The following is a 16,002-nucleotide window of genomic DNA, read 5'->3' on the forward strand; positions in this document are numbered from 1 at the left end:
TCGGCTGGCTGCGCAAGGCCTCAGCTTTCCTTCCACTACCTGCTTGCACTCTTCGATGCAGCCTGTTCTTTTGACGGCCTCGATCACTGGCAGCTTGAACATTGATTGTGTTTCAATCCCTACACTGCGATGATTGACCTACCCTTGCACTAGACTCTGCACTATCCTTCGGTTTTCGGCCGCTTCGGTGAACCCTGCGGAGTACTAGTTCAAGCCGACAACTTGAAGCCTGCAGGCAGCCGCTCCCTACACCTACCGTTTCCACTGTGAAGCAGGCTCAGTCTACCTCTCCTCCCCCACAGACGTTCAATCACCACGCCCGTTTGTTCTTTCAGCGCAAGGTGCACATGCTCTGTCTTCTTAGCGTCCTTATTGCGCAGCATCAGCGTCGATTTCCACAGATCCAGTCACAAGCGAGACCCTTCAACTAAGGAGCCGTACCCCGGATTTGGTGCAATCGCCACTCTTCCGGCTCCCCAGTTACTGTCAGACACAGTGTTCAGAAGGTTCCAAGAAGGCTGAAGGTTGTTTCCAGCATCGCTTATTGGGAAAGTGGGCAAAGTCTTGTCTTGTGGAGTGTCACGCCCACCACAACTCGGGGTCATCGGGAAGAGACAAACAACAAGAAGGGGGTGGAGTGATCAGCCAGAATGACTACGTCTGCTTTTCGAGATTCAATGAACTCTCTAGGATGGTCTCGACGAGACCCGGACATAGCGGCCAATACTTCGTCCTCGACGCCCATTCTATCTAGACTGTCATCCTTCAATCCGTTTGGGCAGAGAGGATATGTCCAATTACCCACGCACGAGGCGCCTGGGGCGCCATTGCCTGCGCCAACCCGGAGAGAAGAGGAAGAAGGCTGGTTCGCATGTAAGTCGGATATTCGCATTGCTCTGCATAGCGAGTGCCTTTACAATGCAACGTCTCGTCAGGGATACTGACTTCAGTGCCTTCACAGTAAGCCGATGGGATCGCCTCCTCATATTTGGAGGATGTAACGTGGCCGCTTTGGCCTGTTTCGTTATCTGTTTTGCGTTGTTTCCAGTTCTATCGCTGAAGCCGCGAAAGTTTGCGATTTTGTGAGTGTTTTCTACTTTTTTGGCCCTCCATGTTTGAGCTTCACACCACCAGCTTTGGCAGTCCTCGTGCATGTGACCGCGTGCAACCCCGTGATGATGTCAGCTATTCTATCTTGAGACTCATGGCCCATCCTGGGGATGACCCTTGGCAGACCATCCTTGCTCGCGGTCTCTTTGGCATTCAAACTTGGAATCGTGCATGTGGCTTTTTTGGAAGGAGGTGTGTGTGTGGCTGACGCGTTCTCGACAGGTGGTCCGTTGGTTCGATGCTGTTTCTGGCCTCGTGGGCTTTCATGATGGGACCATATCAATATGCACAACACTTGATCTCAGGGCCCAGGTTACCCTTCACGGCAGCCTACTTCGGGTCTATTGTCATGACCATCTACTTTGCGGTTGGGGTACGTAACAAACATGGTCTCCTACCACTGCACAAGAGACCCCGGCTGACAATCCCGTAGCTTCATTCCACCATCCTCACGCTCCTCTCTTCCATCGTACAACTCGTGGCGTTGGCGTGGTATTTGGTTAGCTATTTCCCCATGGGCAGCACAGGATTGCGTTTTGCAGCCAGAGTTGGGGGAGGCCGGGTAGCGGCTTGGATGAACGACTAACCCTGCAGCTGTGTGCAACGCGCCACCGCTCCTCTCGGCGTGGGATAGTATACTGCGAGCACATCAACACCGGTTAGCCCGGCCGCATTGTGTCTCACTTGCAATGCAAGTGATTGCCGTTTTCGCGCCTGTGGTATTGATGAATCATCTCTTCGTGCAGCATTCCGTCGTCTAGCATTTGCGGGCGTCACTCGGTGCGCCTCCGCACTTCCCTCTCGCCGCTGCCAACTCCTCTTACTGCGTCCGTGATCAGATCCCGCAGCTCTCTCTGTCCTTCTTCGGTATGAAAATTGTCTCGGCTGGCCAGCTCTTCGATCCTCCTCCTGAATTCGGGGTCCGGTTCCTGGTCGAGATTGTTGGCCGTCGGGTCTGGCGCCGTATCTATGTTTATGCTCACGTTAGGCGGTAGAGGCGGCGGGTGCTGGCCGCCGTTGGTAACAGGCCCAGCGCGGTTAGCACCGGGGCTGGAGGAGTGTTCGCGCAGATATGCGGCCACATCAGGGTACTCCTGCTCTGCCTCGAACTTCTCGACTGCAGTCATGCCCTCGTCGTTTTGCGCGCCTAGATCGACGTGCAATTCCTCGACCAGACATTTGGCTACTTCCACCGTCTCTGCAACAAACAAGCATGTTTCTCCGTCTTCGTCTCTGAGATTTACGTCGACGTGGAATTCATTGACAAGGGAACGTAGAAGATCCACATGACTATAGGAAGCGGCAGCGTGCAGAAGAGAATAGCCATGGGCATCTTGTGCAGAGGCGAGATCTGGCTTGGCCCGGAGGAGGGGCAGTAGGCGTGGATCTGGATCAGGCGTGACCGCAGCCAGGAGGAAAGGATTGAGATCCGACATGGTCGAACGAAGATGCTGTGCGATTATAACTTTTCTCGTATTTTGGTTCGGCTCAAACCCTCACTTGACAGGTTTCGTGCCAGATGAAGAGTCCCCGAGCGAGCGGTGCAGAGAACTCGAAGCGCCGAAAAACATGTGCCTGTGCAATGTTGCTGGTGCCGGGAAAGAAAAATGGCCGGCTAAGGTCTGGCGCAGCTTATGTCATCTGAACCTAATGACTCGAACTCCTGCACTGTGACTGGGTGGCGGAACGTCATTTTTATAGAAGAATAATATCTTAGCAGCAACTTGAAGGCTACGTAGTAGTACAAGCCAAATGATCTAGATTCATTCTCTGCTGTCTTATCAATACTTCGGGCGATCCTCATTGCAGTATTTGTATCTTCTCATTTAAGTCTCCAATTCGCTCACCATTTCACCGATAGAAGAGTTGTATCTTCACACCGCAGTCACGGGAGAGACTATTTCAAGTTCACGGCGTCCTGGAGTCACGGGTGCGCCTTCCTCTTCAACGGCTTCTGCAAGGCCATTACACAATAAATATCCCGCGAATTTCAGGTTCGTTTAAAATCTTCACTTCAGCACCACACTCTCAACCACCTGCTTCGGTCACTGTTCGTAAACCCTTGTTCGGCGCTCCCCAAGCCTTCGCGTTTCCTCTTGCCAGCCGGATTCCTGGGCTCATCCGAGGACCGCCTTGTACGATGGCGGCGCAGGATCCTCAGCAAGTGGCTGAGCTTTGCAAAGCCCTGGAAGCAGCAAAAGGTAAAGGCCGGGGCGGAAAGAAGGGCGGCTTTTCATGCAAGAAAACGACCTTCGCAGTCGAAGGGACCAAGGGAATTTCTGTTGATTCATGGCGGTTCCAGGATTGGGACTACAAGCGGGACGACCTTCCAACGTACGCTCGGGGACTGTTCACGACCAAGAGGTCCGATGGAACGCCCGAAATCGTCGTACGTGGCTACGACAAGTTCTTCAATGTCGATGAGGTACCGAGCACGAAATGGGAGAACATCGAGCGAGACACCATGGGTCCGTATGAGCTCAGTGTCAAGGAAAATGGCTGCATCATTTTCATGGCCGGCCTGGAAGACGGAACTCTCCTAGTGTGCAGCAAGCATTCAACCGGCGCCCGTACAGATATAGCTGAGAGTCATGCTATGGTGGGAGAAAAGTGGATTAAGAGACACCTGGAAAGCGTGGGCAAGACGACTCGCGATCTAGCAAAGGCCCTAAGAGCAATGAATGCGACGGCGGTTGGCGAGCTATGTGACGACGAGTTTGAAGAACATGTCCTGGAGTATCCTCCGGACCGGGCAGGGCTGTACCTGCACGGCATCAACTTCAACCTCCCAGAGTTTGTCACCTTATCCGGACCCGAAGTGCACGAGTTTGCCGACAAGTGGGGCTTTAAGAAGGCACAATACGTTATGATTCAGACGATTGATGAGGTTAAGGACTTCCTGCACAAATGTGCAGAGACAGGGTCGTGGGCAGGCCGAGATACAGAAGGGTTTGTGGTCAGATGCAAGAAGAGAAGTAATTACCGTGCTTATGCAGCCGACTGGTTCTTCAAGTACAAGTTTGAGGAGCCATATCTGATGTATCGACAATGGCGTGAGGCCACGAAAGCACTCATTGCAGGCAAGACACCAAAAATCAAGAAGCACAAGAAGATCACCGAGGAATATCTCCTTTACGTGCGCCGCCAATTGGCCAAAGATCCGGCAATAGGCAAAGCTTACACCCAGAACCACGGGATCATCAAGATGAGAGATGGCTTTCTTGCAGAAAAGGGTCAAAAGGGTTCCGATATTATCGCACAAGAGCGGGCACAAGGCGACGGAGGAGCTGAGAATGGAGATGTGTCCAATATCGTTCTCGTGCCGATCGCGACTATTGGGTGTGGAAAGACCACCGTTGCAACTGCCCTGGTAAAGCTCTTTGGCTTTGGCCATGTCCAGAATGACAATATTGAGGGACAGAGAGGTCGACCTCAACGCTTCGCGGATGCCATCACTCAAGCTCTTGCATCTCACAAGGTGGTTATCGCAGATCGAAACAACCATCAGAAACGTGAACGCCAACAGCTCATTGACGATGTCAGCAAGGTGATTCCCAATGCTCGGTTCGTAGCTTTGCATTACGTGCACGAACCGAAGGGCCAGATGCTGGACGAGATCCGTCGTGTTACCCGCGAGCGAGTGCTTGAACGTGGGGACAACCACCAGACCATCCGGGCTGGCAGCAAGAGCTCTGGTGAGATCATCGAGATCATGGAAGGATTCTTGCACCGTTTCCAAGGGTGTGACACCAGCAGCCCGCCAGACTCGGACTTTGAGGAGGTCATCAACCTAGATGTTTGTGCTTCATCTCTGGAGAACCTCGAGACAGTCATCACCCACCTCTACAATGCGTACCCGGGACTGCTACCGGCGGACATGCCCGGAGAGCAAGACATGAAAGAGGCAATTGAGTATGCTCTGAAACACGAGGTCAAGACCAAACACGACTTGTCATTCGGCAAAGGACAGACTGCGAAGAACCAGAAGCAGGCAAAACCGGCACAAAACAAGGCCCTAGAAAAAGTGCTGACCCCAGAACAGTTGATCGGCAAATTGGAATACTTCAGTGTGTCAGTTTCTACCGCTGAGATCAACTCCATTCTCTCGTCCATGTTTGACCAAGCCAGTCCGGAAGAAGCGCGCTTATACCGGGTGCTGAAACAGTCACGGCGTATTCAGGGTGAATTCCACGTGACGTTGATCCATCGAGCATCAGCACAAGAACATTCTGATCTATGGCAACGGTACACTGAGGAATACCGAAAAGCGATTGCCACGGCGGATCTCAAAGATAAGAACACGTTAGCGCCTAGTCTGGGCCCGGCGCGAGTCAAGCTGGAGAGACTGGTTTGGGACGAACGGATTATGGCGTTTGTGGTACGAATCTATCCAGCCGCCGGCGGACCTGTCTGGCAGAGTGCAAATCCGATCACCCACATCACCGTCGGCACCGCACGGCAGGATATCAAGCCGGTCGAAAGCAACGAACTTCTAGCTCGGTGGGAGGCAGGAGATGAAAGCGGAGGTGCCATTCATGACAAGGAAGTGCCTGGAGGGGTTATACTCGACGGCAATGTCAAGCCGGTGTTTCAACGCGGCTTTCTAGGTGGGAAGTAGTCTAGGATATGGAAGCGTATCTTCTTATCCCGATCGCAATACATAGCTTGATGGCGGCCAATAGCACATGGGAAATATCAATTGATGAAGGGCGACGGCAAGTGCGGCGCTGGAGTTGGGAGCAGAAACAAGGTGAAGCATTTGTGATTGGTGGGCTTCTGAAGATGGTTGCTGTGGCAGCAGGAGCGGAAGAAGGAGCAAGAGCGACCTAAACAAACGCCAGGCGTGCGGCGTGCAGCCAATAGCAACGTGTATGAGATACCTCATTGCAGTCCAGTGTCACGTTCCGTGGTACTAGAGTGGCATGGACGTATTGCAGCAGCGTTGGCTGCCAGTGTGGTTCTATCTGGCACTGCAGTCTGTTACAGATACACGTACCTGCCTTACCAATGGCACCGTAGCACCAGCAACGGTGTACCAAATACATTGTACTTCACATCAGGTACCACAACTATAGCACTCTACAGAAGCCACATTGGGCTACGACCTACATCTCTACCACGGTCCAAACCTCTTGTGTCTTCTCCCTCTGTATCTCTTCGTAACGGACTTCGTTCTTATCTTGGCCCTGGTTACGTCGTGTTTCAATCCGGCAGCATCAGTCTACCGCATCCGCATCGAGTTGGTTACAGGCGCCATAGTATTTACTGGACGCAATAGTGCAGCTGCCACATCTTACCTAAAGCATTGAAATCTGCCCTGGGTTGCCAGTGCTACCGCATCCACGCCGACGTGAGTGGATTTGTTACGATCGAAAGGGCAAGTCGGCGGAGACGGCAGTGTGACCGAACTGCCAGTGCGCGCGACTCGCGGTGACTTGAAGGGGACGGGCTGCAACTGGATTGATCTGGGAAATCTGGTCGCCAAGGAAAAACAAAGACGCTCCACTGACGGCGCGTTGCTGGGCGGGATCATTGGACAACTTGAACCAACCAGTGGCAGACGTGAAGGCTGCGTTCTGCACTCTGCAGCCTGCGCCCGGCACCGTAGTACTGCGCTGCACTGATCGGTCCTGGTGCCAGGGCTGCGACGCAGGCTGCTCTTCTCTTCTCCCGCATAACACCAACCATCACAACTCAGCACCACCACGTCTTCCACCTCTTCCACCACCTCTTGCTTCCGCACCCGCTGCGACTTTGGCTTGCGAGCTGAGACTCAATTGTTCAGCTTCGCTTCCTCTTCGAGAAGGTATCACATCGCATTCCAAGCATCTTCGAGTCGACCAGAGTTGTCTGCACGCCGGGTGCCCGCTTTCACGTCCTCCCGCGTTTTTACGTGCAGCCCTCTGGATTAACTGCACCTAACAACGCGCCCTAGCAACCTTCGTGTTTGTCACCCAATTCTCGCGCAACACAGCTCCTTCAGCCACTTCGACAACATCACAACTTGAGGACTTGTTCGAGGACATACTCTCCCGATCGTACGCAATATTGTATCTTCAACGTTGTTCCACGTCTAGAACACGTCCAGAGAGCTCGTGCGTCATTCCCCAATCATAATCGAATTCCACTGGAAATCATGCTAACCTTGCCTGGCACCACAGCTCTCTGACTTCTTTCTTCTGCACCAACATCTTCGTTCTTCATCGTGACCACCCTAGTCAACAGTCAAACCGCCACGACGGCGTCTGCTTTTCAAGATGCCTGTCGTAAGTGACCCTCCCTGTCCAGTTCCATACATCTTCACGCGTCTTTGTCCACATGTACTAATGACTTGCAGTCAAATACTCGGCAACGATTAGCTAACACTAAGAACGATGAAAACACTCTCCAATCCACAATCTTGACACGTTCCAAAGCTGCCGTTCTCTCGGGTGCTCAGGATGCCTCGCTAGCGAAGAAGCCACTCCAAACAAAGAAGTCCACCACCAGTACATTGAATGGAACTCAGAGAAGACGTGCCCTGGGAGATGTGACCAACGCGGCGAAAGGAGCTGAGGCTGTCCAAGCGGGAAAGAAGGCCGTTGGGAGCAAAACTGGTCTCCAATCCAAAGTCGCACCGCCGGCGGCTGGAGGTGTGCAGAAGCTGTCGAGGACCAACTCATCGAGGGCAGCCTTGGGTGTGAAGGACAACAACGCGAAGCCAAAGGCTGGTTCGGAAACGAAGAAACCTGGAAGTGGCTCGGGTGTGTTGGGCAATGCTCAGAAGAGACGAACTCAGACCTCGACCTCCACTGTGCCATCATCCAAGGATGCCACGCCCGATGTTGACGAGCCGCCGCGAAAGAAGTCATGCGTCGAGGAAGTTGTCGAAGTTGTCGAAGAGGTTCAGGTTGAAGAGGAGTCGTACGATATCATCGAAGAGCTCGACGCCGAAGACCGTGACGACCCGTCCATGTGTGCCGAGTATGTCCGCGAAATCTTCGACTACTACTTTGCTCTGGAAGAAGTCACCCAACCCAACCCCCACTACATGGATCACCAAGACGACCTGGAATGGAAGATGCGAGGCATTCTCGTCGACTGGTTGATCGAGGTCCATACACGATTCCGATTGTTGCCCGAGACATTGTTCCTGGCTGTCAACATTGTCGATAGGTTCTTGTCGCAGAAAGTTGTGCCACTGGACAAGCTCCAGCTCGTGGGCATCACCGCCATGTTCATCGCCTCCAAGTACGAAGAGGTCTTGTCTCCCCATGTCGGCAACTTTGTCCATGTCGCCGACGACGGCTTTACGGTTGAAGAAGTCCTCAGTGCCGAACGATACACCCTGGCTACTCTGAAGTACGATCTAAGCTATCCCAACCCGATGAACTTTTTGAGACGTATCTCGAAGGCCGACAACTACGACATCCAAACCCGCACTCTTGGAAAGTACCTGATGGAGATCAGTCTGGTCGATCATCGCTTCCTGGAATACAAGCAGAGCCATATTGCTGCCGCTGCCATGTATCTTGCTCGCATGATATTCGAACGCGGTGGATGGGTACGTATTGACAATCTCTGCTTGCTATGACGAAACTGACTGACTCATGACAGAACGCGACTCTCGCCAAGTTCTCCGGCTATACCGAGGAAGAGATCTTGCCTGTGTTTGATCTTATGGTCAGCTATCTCGAAGCACCAGTCGCCCACGAGGCTCTGTTTAAGAAATACGCAAGCAAGAAGTTTCTCAAAGGTCAGTACTGTCACATGTTTTGATAGAGCAATAGCTAATCGGTGCACAGCATCAATCATGGCTAGAAAGTGGGCCAAAGACTTTGGTGCCAGCCGTCGAAATGGTGCTGCGTCAGTTTCCGACGTGAAGGTCGTACAATAGAGCGTCGTTGGTTCGTTCCCGTGTCATTTCGTGGGACACATCGGGACGATTATCGGATTTCCTGGAAAGCTTGTACAACATGGTTCTTGCTTAGCCGTCCTTCCAGCAACGCCGCGATTTATGGTCGAAAACCATTACCCTTCATGACTGAAAACGATACCCCAACTCAATTAGCATCAGCATTATTACCACACATTGATACACTCGTCAGCCACTCTTCGACGGCGCCACTCAGCAATCATACGAGCATCATTTGCGTCACCGTCACCCTTACTGTCAGCGTCACTTTGCGCATTACAGATTGATCTACTCGGCCCAGGAGTGGGATTTCAGTCCTCCTCTGGGCACCTGAAATTGTTTGTCTTGGCTCAATCACTGCAACGGCGTTGATGAAGGGTGGCTGAAGTCATGCCAACTCGTCTGATATCGAGTGGCATACCAAAGTGCTACTACCGGAACGGCGAACATGGGCGTCATGTGGGGTTCCGGAACCGGGCGAAAGTTGTTTGTTTATATCTTTTCTGTTTGTGTCACGCGATGGTTGTTTGAAGTTGCATTGTCCTTGCGCTGCCCTGAATGGTTCTCGAAGCAGGTGATGTGAGTGAGGAAGTGTCCAGGGAGAGGGTGGTTGAGTGAAGACAACCAAAGACACGTGCACACACACTCACATCTTGTGCTTATCGACGTTCAGGGCGAAAACATAGAGGGCAGATGATGAATGGGCTCTTTGGATTGCGAGCGACGATGGGTATCAATGGCATGGCCGGGACAGACGACCATCATCATCATCATGATATCCTAGTGCAGGCAGGTTTTACATACCTTGGAGACTCATTCATTCTTGTTTGAACTACGTTATGCTGTACAGCACACAGTAATTCAAGTTGCCATGATTATGATCATTGTTGCTATTCCTTGGAGAGAGCCAGGACTTTCTGGGTGGGCGATTGCTTGCTTTTGTTCCGGTTCCTGGTACTAGCAGTAGGTACCTAGCCAGGGGTGCGTGTGAGTACAGGAGTCCAGGCTGTTCTGAACAATAGATTTCATTAATTGGACTTGCCTTGCCTTGCCTTGCCTTGCTTTGATCCGATCTGATCTGATCTGATTTTTTATTTTTTTTTTTTATTTTGCTTGATGGTATTCTGCCTTGTCGGTGCATTGTCTCTTCTGAAGATGATATGGCAAAGATGATATCTGTAATGCCATGTCATGTCAAACATGTCTGTGTTTATTTCTCTGTCCGTCCTGCGCCTTTTTTTTGTTGTACTACGGGAGCCTGCTACTGTTCTCTGGAACTGTGAGTGTGTGGACACGGATTTTTGTTTGTTCAGCCTTGCTTTTTTCATTGAATGTCTATCTGTATTTTTCGAGTTTAGATGTCTTTCTATCTCCTTGCCGTTTGACGGCATGCCGATACCTGGCTTGTTTCTACCCTGTGGTCAAGCCATTTGCGTGCCGAGGAGGGTGAACATTATGGTGTCGTGTGGTGTTTTTGTGTCGTCGACCCCATGGGGACTGACTGATCGATGCCCAAGCATCGAATTGAATCGTCAAGAGGGGATGGAGAAATGGACAGAAGAGATCCTTCGCCGAGTCGGAGAAAGAAGGGCGGTCCCAGGTAGAGTACTGTAAACGGCGGCAGACTCTGTCTTGTCTCGAATACAAGGTACCTATGGTATGGTTGGTGTCGGTGCCCGCTTCTCAGACCTTCCACGTCCCGTTCTTTCCACCCCCACTCCGGCCGTCTCGATCAGCAACACCAATGCCGGTGTCATTTCCTGCATCATTGCCAAACGTCATCTCCCACTCCTCCCTCACACACCGTCTCATACTCTGCACCAACACCTCCGCATCCTCATAGTCCAGATCCTCGCGCTGGCCCCGTCCAAACAAGATAGCCGCCCGCTGCCGACCTTCCGGCTGCCGACTCGGAGGATATTTGTTGCCTCCGCTCCGTTGCTGTTGCTGTCGTTGTAGGTCAGGATAAACATAATTAAATGGCGGCCTCGGTACAATATGGAAATGAACGTGCGGAACGACCTGTGCGGCTCCGGGACCATTGTTCTGCACGATATTGTAATCGGCGTCTGCGTGTGGAATGTCCGGCATCACGGCCCGCATGACAGCCCGGGCAAGCAATGGTAGTACGCTGCCTATTTCGGCCATTTCTTGGGGTGACAAATTGCCGACTTTGATGCGGTGGTTGCGCGGGGCCACGAGGACGTGTCCGCGGGTTAGGGGCATGATGTCTAGAAAGGCGATGGCGTGCTCGGAGGAGAAGAGGACGAATGAAGGGGGGTCGAGTTTGTCGGGGGATAGGAGGGTTTGAAATGATGATGTTTGCGATACTGGGGTGGATGGAGGATAGGCTGCTTTCAAGGGTGATATAGGTGGGTATGTTTTTGCAATCATGCAAAAGGGACAGTCCGGTGAGAAGTCGTGGGTTTCGGGTTGAGCGGAGCCGGCATTGGGTGAGTGGGTTGTCTCGCGGACTAGGAAGGGGAAGGGGTGTTGGTTTGGATTCATGGTTGGAGTTGGGTGGCTGTTGCTGGTTCCCGTATGAATGTGTAAAAGGTAGAAGATACCCAGGTAACGGGGGAAGAGGGGGTGGTTATGTATCTGTATCTGTAGATGTAGATGTCGATGTAAAGATGTGGTGTGTGTTTTAAATCGTTGTGCAAGGAGGAGATAAGAACCAAGGCAGGAATGGTGGTGATGCCCAGACGCCTAGGTGCTTTGTGGGACAACCAAGGCAATGATTTACTGCAGTGTGGCGAGATACAGTAAATTGGTATAGTAGGTACATAGGTAGTATGTGTACGTTGTAGGTACACCATCACTCCTGTCGTTTTATGTCGTGGAGATGAATGAATCTGTGGAGAACTAGAAAGACGGGGAATTAAAGGCCACAAAGAAGACAAGGCTGACGGATGCCAAGCCGATTTCGGCTACCCGCGTCCGAGGTCAAACATCAAACATGAACACTGCATCAGATAGATACTGGTTGGCATGGTGCTTCCAAATATCCTGGTTGGGTACCTAGGCAAAGAAAGTCAACCGGTGTCGAAATCGAAATCCCTGTAGCAGAACTCGGACATATATTTTGCAAAGGCCAGCCTTGTTGACAGTAGCAGGACAGCCTGATACGACTCATAGTACGCCCAGCCTTGTTTGTCCTTCCCGCCGTACCCGAGACGCTGGCTGTTCCACGTTGGTATTATACATTCTCTTAGACATACCGCGTAGTCAGCCACCAAGCTACAAAATGTCCTTCTCTTTGGGTAATGCAGTCACAGGCAGCCTACAACAATAGCACACTACAACGTTGTACACACCCTCCTCCGCCGTTGTCGTTGCATCAAACTCCCGCTCTACTTACCGTATACGGCGCTCTGACTGCCCTATGTGGATTAGATCCATTCAATTAAAGTTATTCCTTTCCACCCCGACAAAAATAATATTTCGGCCCAAATCAGGCCAGGCGAGAACAGAACCGTCTTCAAGTTTTGTATGAATAGAAGCCAGTACAAAGTTGCAGATATATAGACACATCTACAAACGACCCAAACCCTGGGTCGGTCTCAACTCGCCGTGGCAGCAAACGTCTCTCTTTCTCTGGGGATCACTACTACCACATACATGCGTTGATTGATTGTAATGCATCGATGAACGCTGAACAGTAACCACTTACTGGTTTATATTACACCTGGGCCCTACCCCGGACCTGGGAGGAACACGTTATCTCGATTGAGATGGATACGAAAATGGACACAGACTACCTGATCCGCCTCGCGCAGGCTCACGAGTCCTTCCGCCGACCGGAGCTCGAGGCCCTGTCGTCGTTGGCGAATCTCCCCTGCAAAATCGTCGAGTATGCCGAAAACTCGCCGTTTTGTATTGTGCGATTCGACTTTCCTTCAACCTCTTCATCCCCCTTATTACCATTATCACAAACACCACCATCACCATCATCGGCACCGTCGGCACCGTCACTACCCTCAGCCTCCGCAAAACCAACAAAAACAACATCGGCAAGTCTAGACGACAGTGTCCCGTCTTCAATTCAAAACGGTACAACAGCACATGACCACGACCACCACTCTAAACACACGACCAACAATGTCCGTACAGCAATCGACCAAAGAGTCCGCGCCTTCGAAGCCCGCTCCATCCTCTCCAAGGGCATCTACGAGATCTGGGGCCAAGGAACCAACTACGACGAACTGCACCGCGACGTGGCCAAGCGAAGCCGCCATCTCTGGGAATTGTACAAACACCACTCGTTCAAATTTGTCATTGACTGCTACGGAAGTTCGCAGGACGCAGAGCAGCAACGACGCATCATCAACAGTTTTAGTTATTTGGGACTAGAGGGCGATATTAAGATGAAGAATCCGGATGTTGAATTTTGCGTCATGGAGGAGTGGTTGCCTTTAGACCATACCACCGACCAACCCACCGACCAACCCACCGACCAAACCACCACCTCCCCTACCGACCAGAGTCAAACAGAGACCACCACCACCACCACCATCACCACCACTACTACCACCAATAATAACACCGAACGACTCATCGACCGCGTGGCACGCACGACTCGAAGACGAGTTCTCCTGACTCGCAAAATCGGCACCTCCCAACGGTGGCTGAGAGAGAAGCACGACCTCAAGAAACGGCCGTACATCTCCACCACATCAATGGATGCGGAACTCGCCCTCGTGACTGCCAATATAGCCCTGGCGAGTCCCGGCAAGATCTTCCTCGACCCCTTCGTGGGCACGGGTGGGTTCATGGTCGCTGCGGCGGAACTCGGCGCCTGGGTGTTAGGCTCAGACATCGATGGTCGAAGTTATCGTGGCAAAGGCACGGGTTTGGATAAAGGTGTCGGAGCCAATTTCAAAAAGTACGGCTTGACACATCTTTTTGGAGATTGTATCAGTTCCGATCTGACTAATACGCCGTTCCGAAAGTCTTCCTCAAGAAGTCAATCACAATCCCAGCAGCAGCAGCCAACAAAAAATAATGGTGGTGGTGGCAGGTGGTTGGACGGCATCGTATGCGACCCTCCCTATGGCGTACGGGAGGGCTTGAAGGTGCTTGGAGCGAGGCCGAGAAAATCTGTGGTAGCTGCTGCAGCAGCAGCAGAAAACGGGGCTGAAGTAACCTCCTCTGATGCCAGTGCGGCGCCAAAGGAGATATTTGTTGATGGTGTACCCGCGCATAAATTGCCCGGATACGTCGCGCCAAAGAAGCCGTATTCCTTTTCCAAAATGCTCGACGACATTCTGGATTTTGCTGCGGACACCTTGGTCGACGGTGGCCGGCTTGCTTTCTGGATGCCGAGCGTCAACGAGAACGAGGCCGGCGAGGAAGAAGTGACGGTGATACCGCAACATCCGCTTTTGGAATTGAAGCACGAATGCGTGCAGAGGTTCAACCGGTGGAGTCGGAGGTTGCTCGTTTATGAAAGACGGCCAGATTCCGTGGGGCTACCTTGCCGTCAGGAAAAAGTTGTCGATGTGAACGGCACTGGCACCAGCACCGGTCACACGGCCGATGAGCTCAACCCTTTCCGCCGGCGATATTTCCAGCCGTTTATGGTGGATAGAAGTTGAACAGCCGGTAGTTAGCCAGCACAATTTGACTCTGCCGCAATTCTCGGCCCCCAGGCATCCATGAGAGGTCATTCCAATCCAGTAGTAGTCGGGTCCGCCAGTCCTTATAACTCAAGCCGTAACCTTCAATTTCTCCACGCCAGCACCAACTCCAGCAACACCCTCATCACCCTCATCTTCCACACCATCATCATCAACTTTCCCAACCAACCCCCTCTCCCACAACTGCCGTCCCGTCAACTTCTGTCCCTCCCCTCTCCCACCACTAGGTCCTCTTCCTTTCCGCTGTTCCATCTCCTCCTCCTCTTTCTGTTTCTTTTCCTTCTCCTCCATTTCCTTGCGAAACTTTTCTCTCCACTCCAAAAACCTCTCTCTCGTAACCATGGTCCCATGAAACTTGCGATTTTCCTGCTCCTCCCTCTCCCGCACTTCAAGTTCCCTTGCCTCTTCAGCCTGTCGTATCCGATCGGAAATCAAGACTTCCGCGGCCTCCTTGAGGGTCGTCACAAGAGTGAATACCATCGCCATCCCCAAGGAGTCTTCAATCGTCGGCTGTAATGCGTCCAGGAGCTGGGATTTGTCCACTGAGATGTCAAGTTGTGGGTGTTTCGGTGCGTTGGGAGGGGATGTGATGTCTAGATGGGGTGCGACGTCGGGGTAGGATTCCGGATAGGTTACGTTGAGGATGATTGTTGGAGGTTGAGTAGGAGAGGACTCGTCATCGTGGTTGTCGCTCGGGACGTCGAGGGGGATGGTGATTCGGAATGAGTTCTCTGAGATGTCTAGACCATGACGGAAAACGGAACTGGATGTTAGTGAAATGCAACAACCGGACAAAAAGACGTTAATGAAACGGGAACAGAAAGAGAAAGAGAATGAGAGGAAACAAGGTGTAGAAAAGAGTAGGAGTGGGAGTAAACTAGACGAACCGGTAATCTCGTCGGGGAAGATGGAGTCTAGGACTTCGCGCTCTTCTTTTTGTTCTTCGAGGCCCATGGTGCCGGTGGTTGATGTGAGGTTAGGGTTGAGGTAGAGGTGGTCCTGTCAAGTCACTGTCGCGTAGGGTTGTTGATGGGTCACAGTACTCGGAAGATAGAGTCTGTCTGTCCTGTCTCTAGATATACGCGGGTCTGTGGGATCAAAGAACAAAAGAGGCGGGAGAGGACGTAACAATTGCTCTGCTGGTGGTGATGCTGGTCGTTGCAGTAGTTGTAACTTTGTCTGGTAGTAATATGTGGTGTGGTGCGATACTAGTATTGTTCTAATGCAGTGGTAGTGGGGTTAAAAGCGGCGGGATCCTGGCCGTGGACAAGACAAGCTCAGCCCGAATTTCGCTGGGCTCTCTCAATTGACGTCGCTACAACATATTACTACCGTGTCCCTCTCTGTTCGGATACTGCC

The 16,002-nt window shown here is 52.1% G+C and overlaps 7 protein-coding genes across 7 annotated transcripts; 4 read left to right on the forward strand and 3 right to left on the reverse strand.

Moving 5' to 3' along the window:
- The first annotated feature begins 9 nt into the window (after positions 1–9).
- On the forward strand, positions 10–2,833 carry HMPREF1120_04166 (uncharacterized protein). Its single transcript, XM_009158275.1, has 4 exons — positions 10–873; positions 962–1,082; positions 1,333–1,483; positions 1,544–2,833. Exons 1-4 carry the CDS (start codon positions 651–653, stop codon positions 1,694–1,696), a joined length of 648 nt encoding a protein of 215 aa, XP_009156523.1. The 5' UTR covers positions 10–650; the 3' UTR covers positions 1,697–2,833.
- On the reverse strand, positions 645–2,741 carry HMPREF1120_04167 (uncharacterized protein). Its single transcript, XM_009158276.1, has one exon. It carries the CDS (start codon positions 2,544–2,546, stop codon positions 1,884–1,886), a length of 663 nt encoding a protein of 220 aa, XP_009156524.1. The 5' UTR covers positions 2,547–2,741; the 3' UTR covers positions 645–1,883.
- Positions 2,834–2,844: 11 nt separating the features above from the next.
- Positions 2,845–6,187, forward strand: HMPREF1120_04168 (TRL1 protein). The gene has a single exon (XM_009158277.1). It carries the CDS (start codon positions 3,251–3,253, stop codon positions 5,726–5,728), a length of 2,478 nt encoding a protein of 825 aa, XP_009156525.1. The 5' UTR covers positions 2,845–3,250; the 3' UTR covers positions 5,729–6,187.
- A 32-nt stretch (positions 6,188–6,219) lies between these two features.
- On the forward strand, positions 6,220–10,047 carry HMPREF1120_04169 (G2/mitotic-specific cyclin-B). The gene is made up of 5 exons (XM_009158278.1): positions 6,220–7,205; positions 7,272–7,376; positions 7,448–8,653; positions 8,707–8,845; positions 8,895–10,047. The coding sequence occupies exons 2-5, from the start codon at positions 7,368–7,370 to the stop codon at positions 8,984–8,986; spliced, it is 1,446 nt and encodes a 481-aa protein (XP_009156526.1). The 5' UTR covers positions 6,220–7,205; positions 7,272–7,367; the 3' UTR covers positions 8,987–10,047.
- Positions 10,048–10,302: 255 nt separating this feature from the next.
- Positions 10,303–12,279, reverse strand: HMPREF1120_04170 (hit-like protein). The gene has a single exon (XM_009158279.1). The coding sequence runs from the start codon at positions 11,510–11,512 to the stop codon at positions 10,688–10,690; it is 825 nt and encodes a 274-aa protein (XP_009156527.1). The 5' UTR covers positions 11,513–12,279; the 3' UTR covers positions 10,303–10,687.
- Positions 12,280–12,467: 188 nt separating this feature from the next.
- HMPREF1120_04171 (NAD-dependent histone deacetylase SIR2) lies at positions 12,468–14,790 on the forward strand. Its single transcript, XM_009158280.1, has one exon. The coding sequence runs from the start codon at positions 12,739–12,741 to the stop codon at positions 14,599–14,601; it is 1,863 nt and encodes a 620-aa protein (XP_009156528.1). The 5' UTR covers positions 12,468–12,738; the 3' UTR covers positions 14,602–14,790.
- Positions 13,244–15,862, reverse strand: HMPREF1120_04172 (uncharacterized protein). The gene is made up of 2 exons (XM_009158281.1): positions 15,531–15,862; positions 13,244–15,383 (listed from the first exon to the last, which is right to left on the reverse strand). Exons 1-2 carry the CDS (start codon positions 15,595–15,597, stop codon positions 14,713–14,715), a joined length of 738 nt encoding a protein of 245 aa, XP_009156529.1. The 5' UTR covers positions 15,598–15,862; the 3' UTR covers positions 13,244–14,712.
- Between the last annotated feature and the right edge of the window lie 140 nt (positions 15,863–16,002).

Source organism: Exophiala dermatitidis (genome assembly GCF_000230625.1).
Source record: "Exophiala dermatitidis NIH/UT8656 unplaced genomic scaffold supercont1.3, whole genome shotgun sequence".
NCBI lineage: Eukaryota > Fungi > Ascomycota > Eurotiomycetes > Chaetothyriales > Herpotrichiellaceae > Exophiala > Exophiala dermatitidis.

Excerpts from the sequence above, each read along its gene's own strand:
- HMPREF1120_04170 (XM_009158279.1), bottom strand. The coding sequence starts at position 11,512 with ATGAATCCAAACCAACACCCCTTCCCCTTCCTAGTCCGCGAGACAACC.
- HMPREF1120_04171 (XM_009158280.1), top strand. The coding sequence starts at position 12,739 with ATGGATACGAAAATGGACACAGACTACCTGATCCGCCTCGCGCAGGCT.
- HMPREF1120_04169 (XM_009158278.1), top strand. Across the intron at positions 8,654-8,706 it reads TATTCGAACGCGGTGGATGG|AACGCGACTCTCGCCAAGTT; the intron begins GTACGTATTGAC and ends GACTCATGACAG. Across the intron at positions 8,846-8,894 it reads AAGCAAGAAGTTTCTCAAAG|CATCAATCATGGCTAGAAAG; the intron begins GTCAGTACTGTC and ends ATCGGTGCACAG.
- HMPREF1120_04172 (XM_009158281.1), bottom strand. The coding sequence starts at position 15,597 with ATGGGCCTCGAAGAACAAAAAGAAGAGCGCGAAGTCCTAGACTCCATC. Across the intron at positions 15,384-15,530 it reads CTTCCCCGACGAGATTACCG|ACATCTCAGAGAACTCATTC; the intron begins GTTCGTCTAGTT and ends GTCATGGTCTAG.
- HMPREF1120_04168 (XM_009158277.1), top strand. The coding sequence starts at position 3,251 with ATGGCGGCGCAGGATCCTCAGCAAGTGGCTGAGCTTTGCAAAGCCCTG.
- HMPREF1120_04166 (XM_009158275.1), top strand. The coding sequence starts at position 651 with ATGACTACGTCTGCTTTTCGAGATTCAATGAACTCTCTAGGATGGTCT. Across the intron at positions 874-961 it reads GGAAGAAGGCTGGTTCGCAT|TAAGCCGATGGGATCGCCTC; the intron begins GTAAGTCGGATA and ends GTGCCTTCACAG. Across the intron at positions 1,484-1,543 it reads CCATCTACTTTGCGGTTGGG|CTTCATTCCACCATCCTCAC; the intron begins GTACGTAACAAA and ends ACAATCCCGTAG.
- HMPREF1120_04167 (XM_009158276.1), bottom strand. The coding sequence starts at position 2,546 with ATGTCGGATCTCAATCCTTTCCTCCTGGCTGCGGTCACGCCTGATCCA.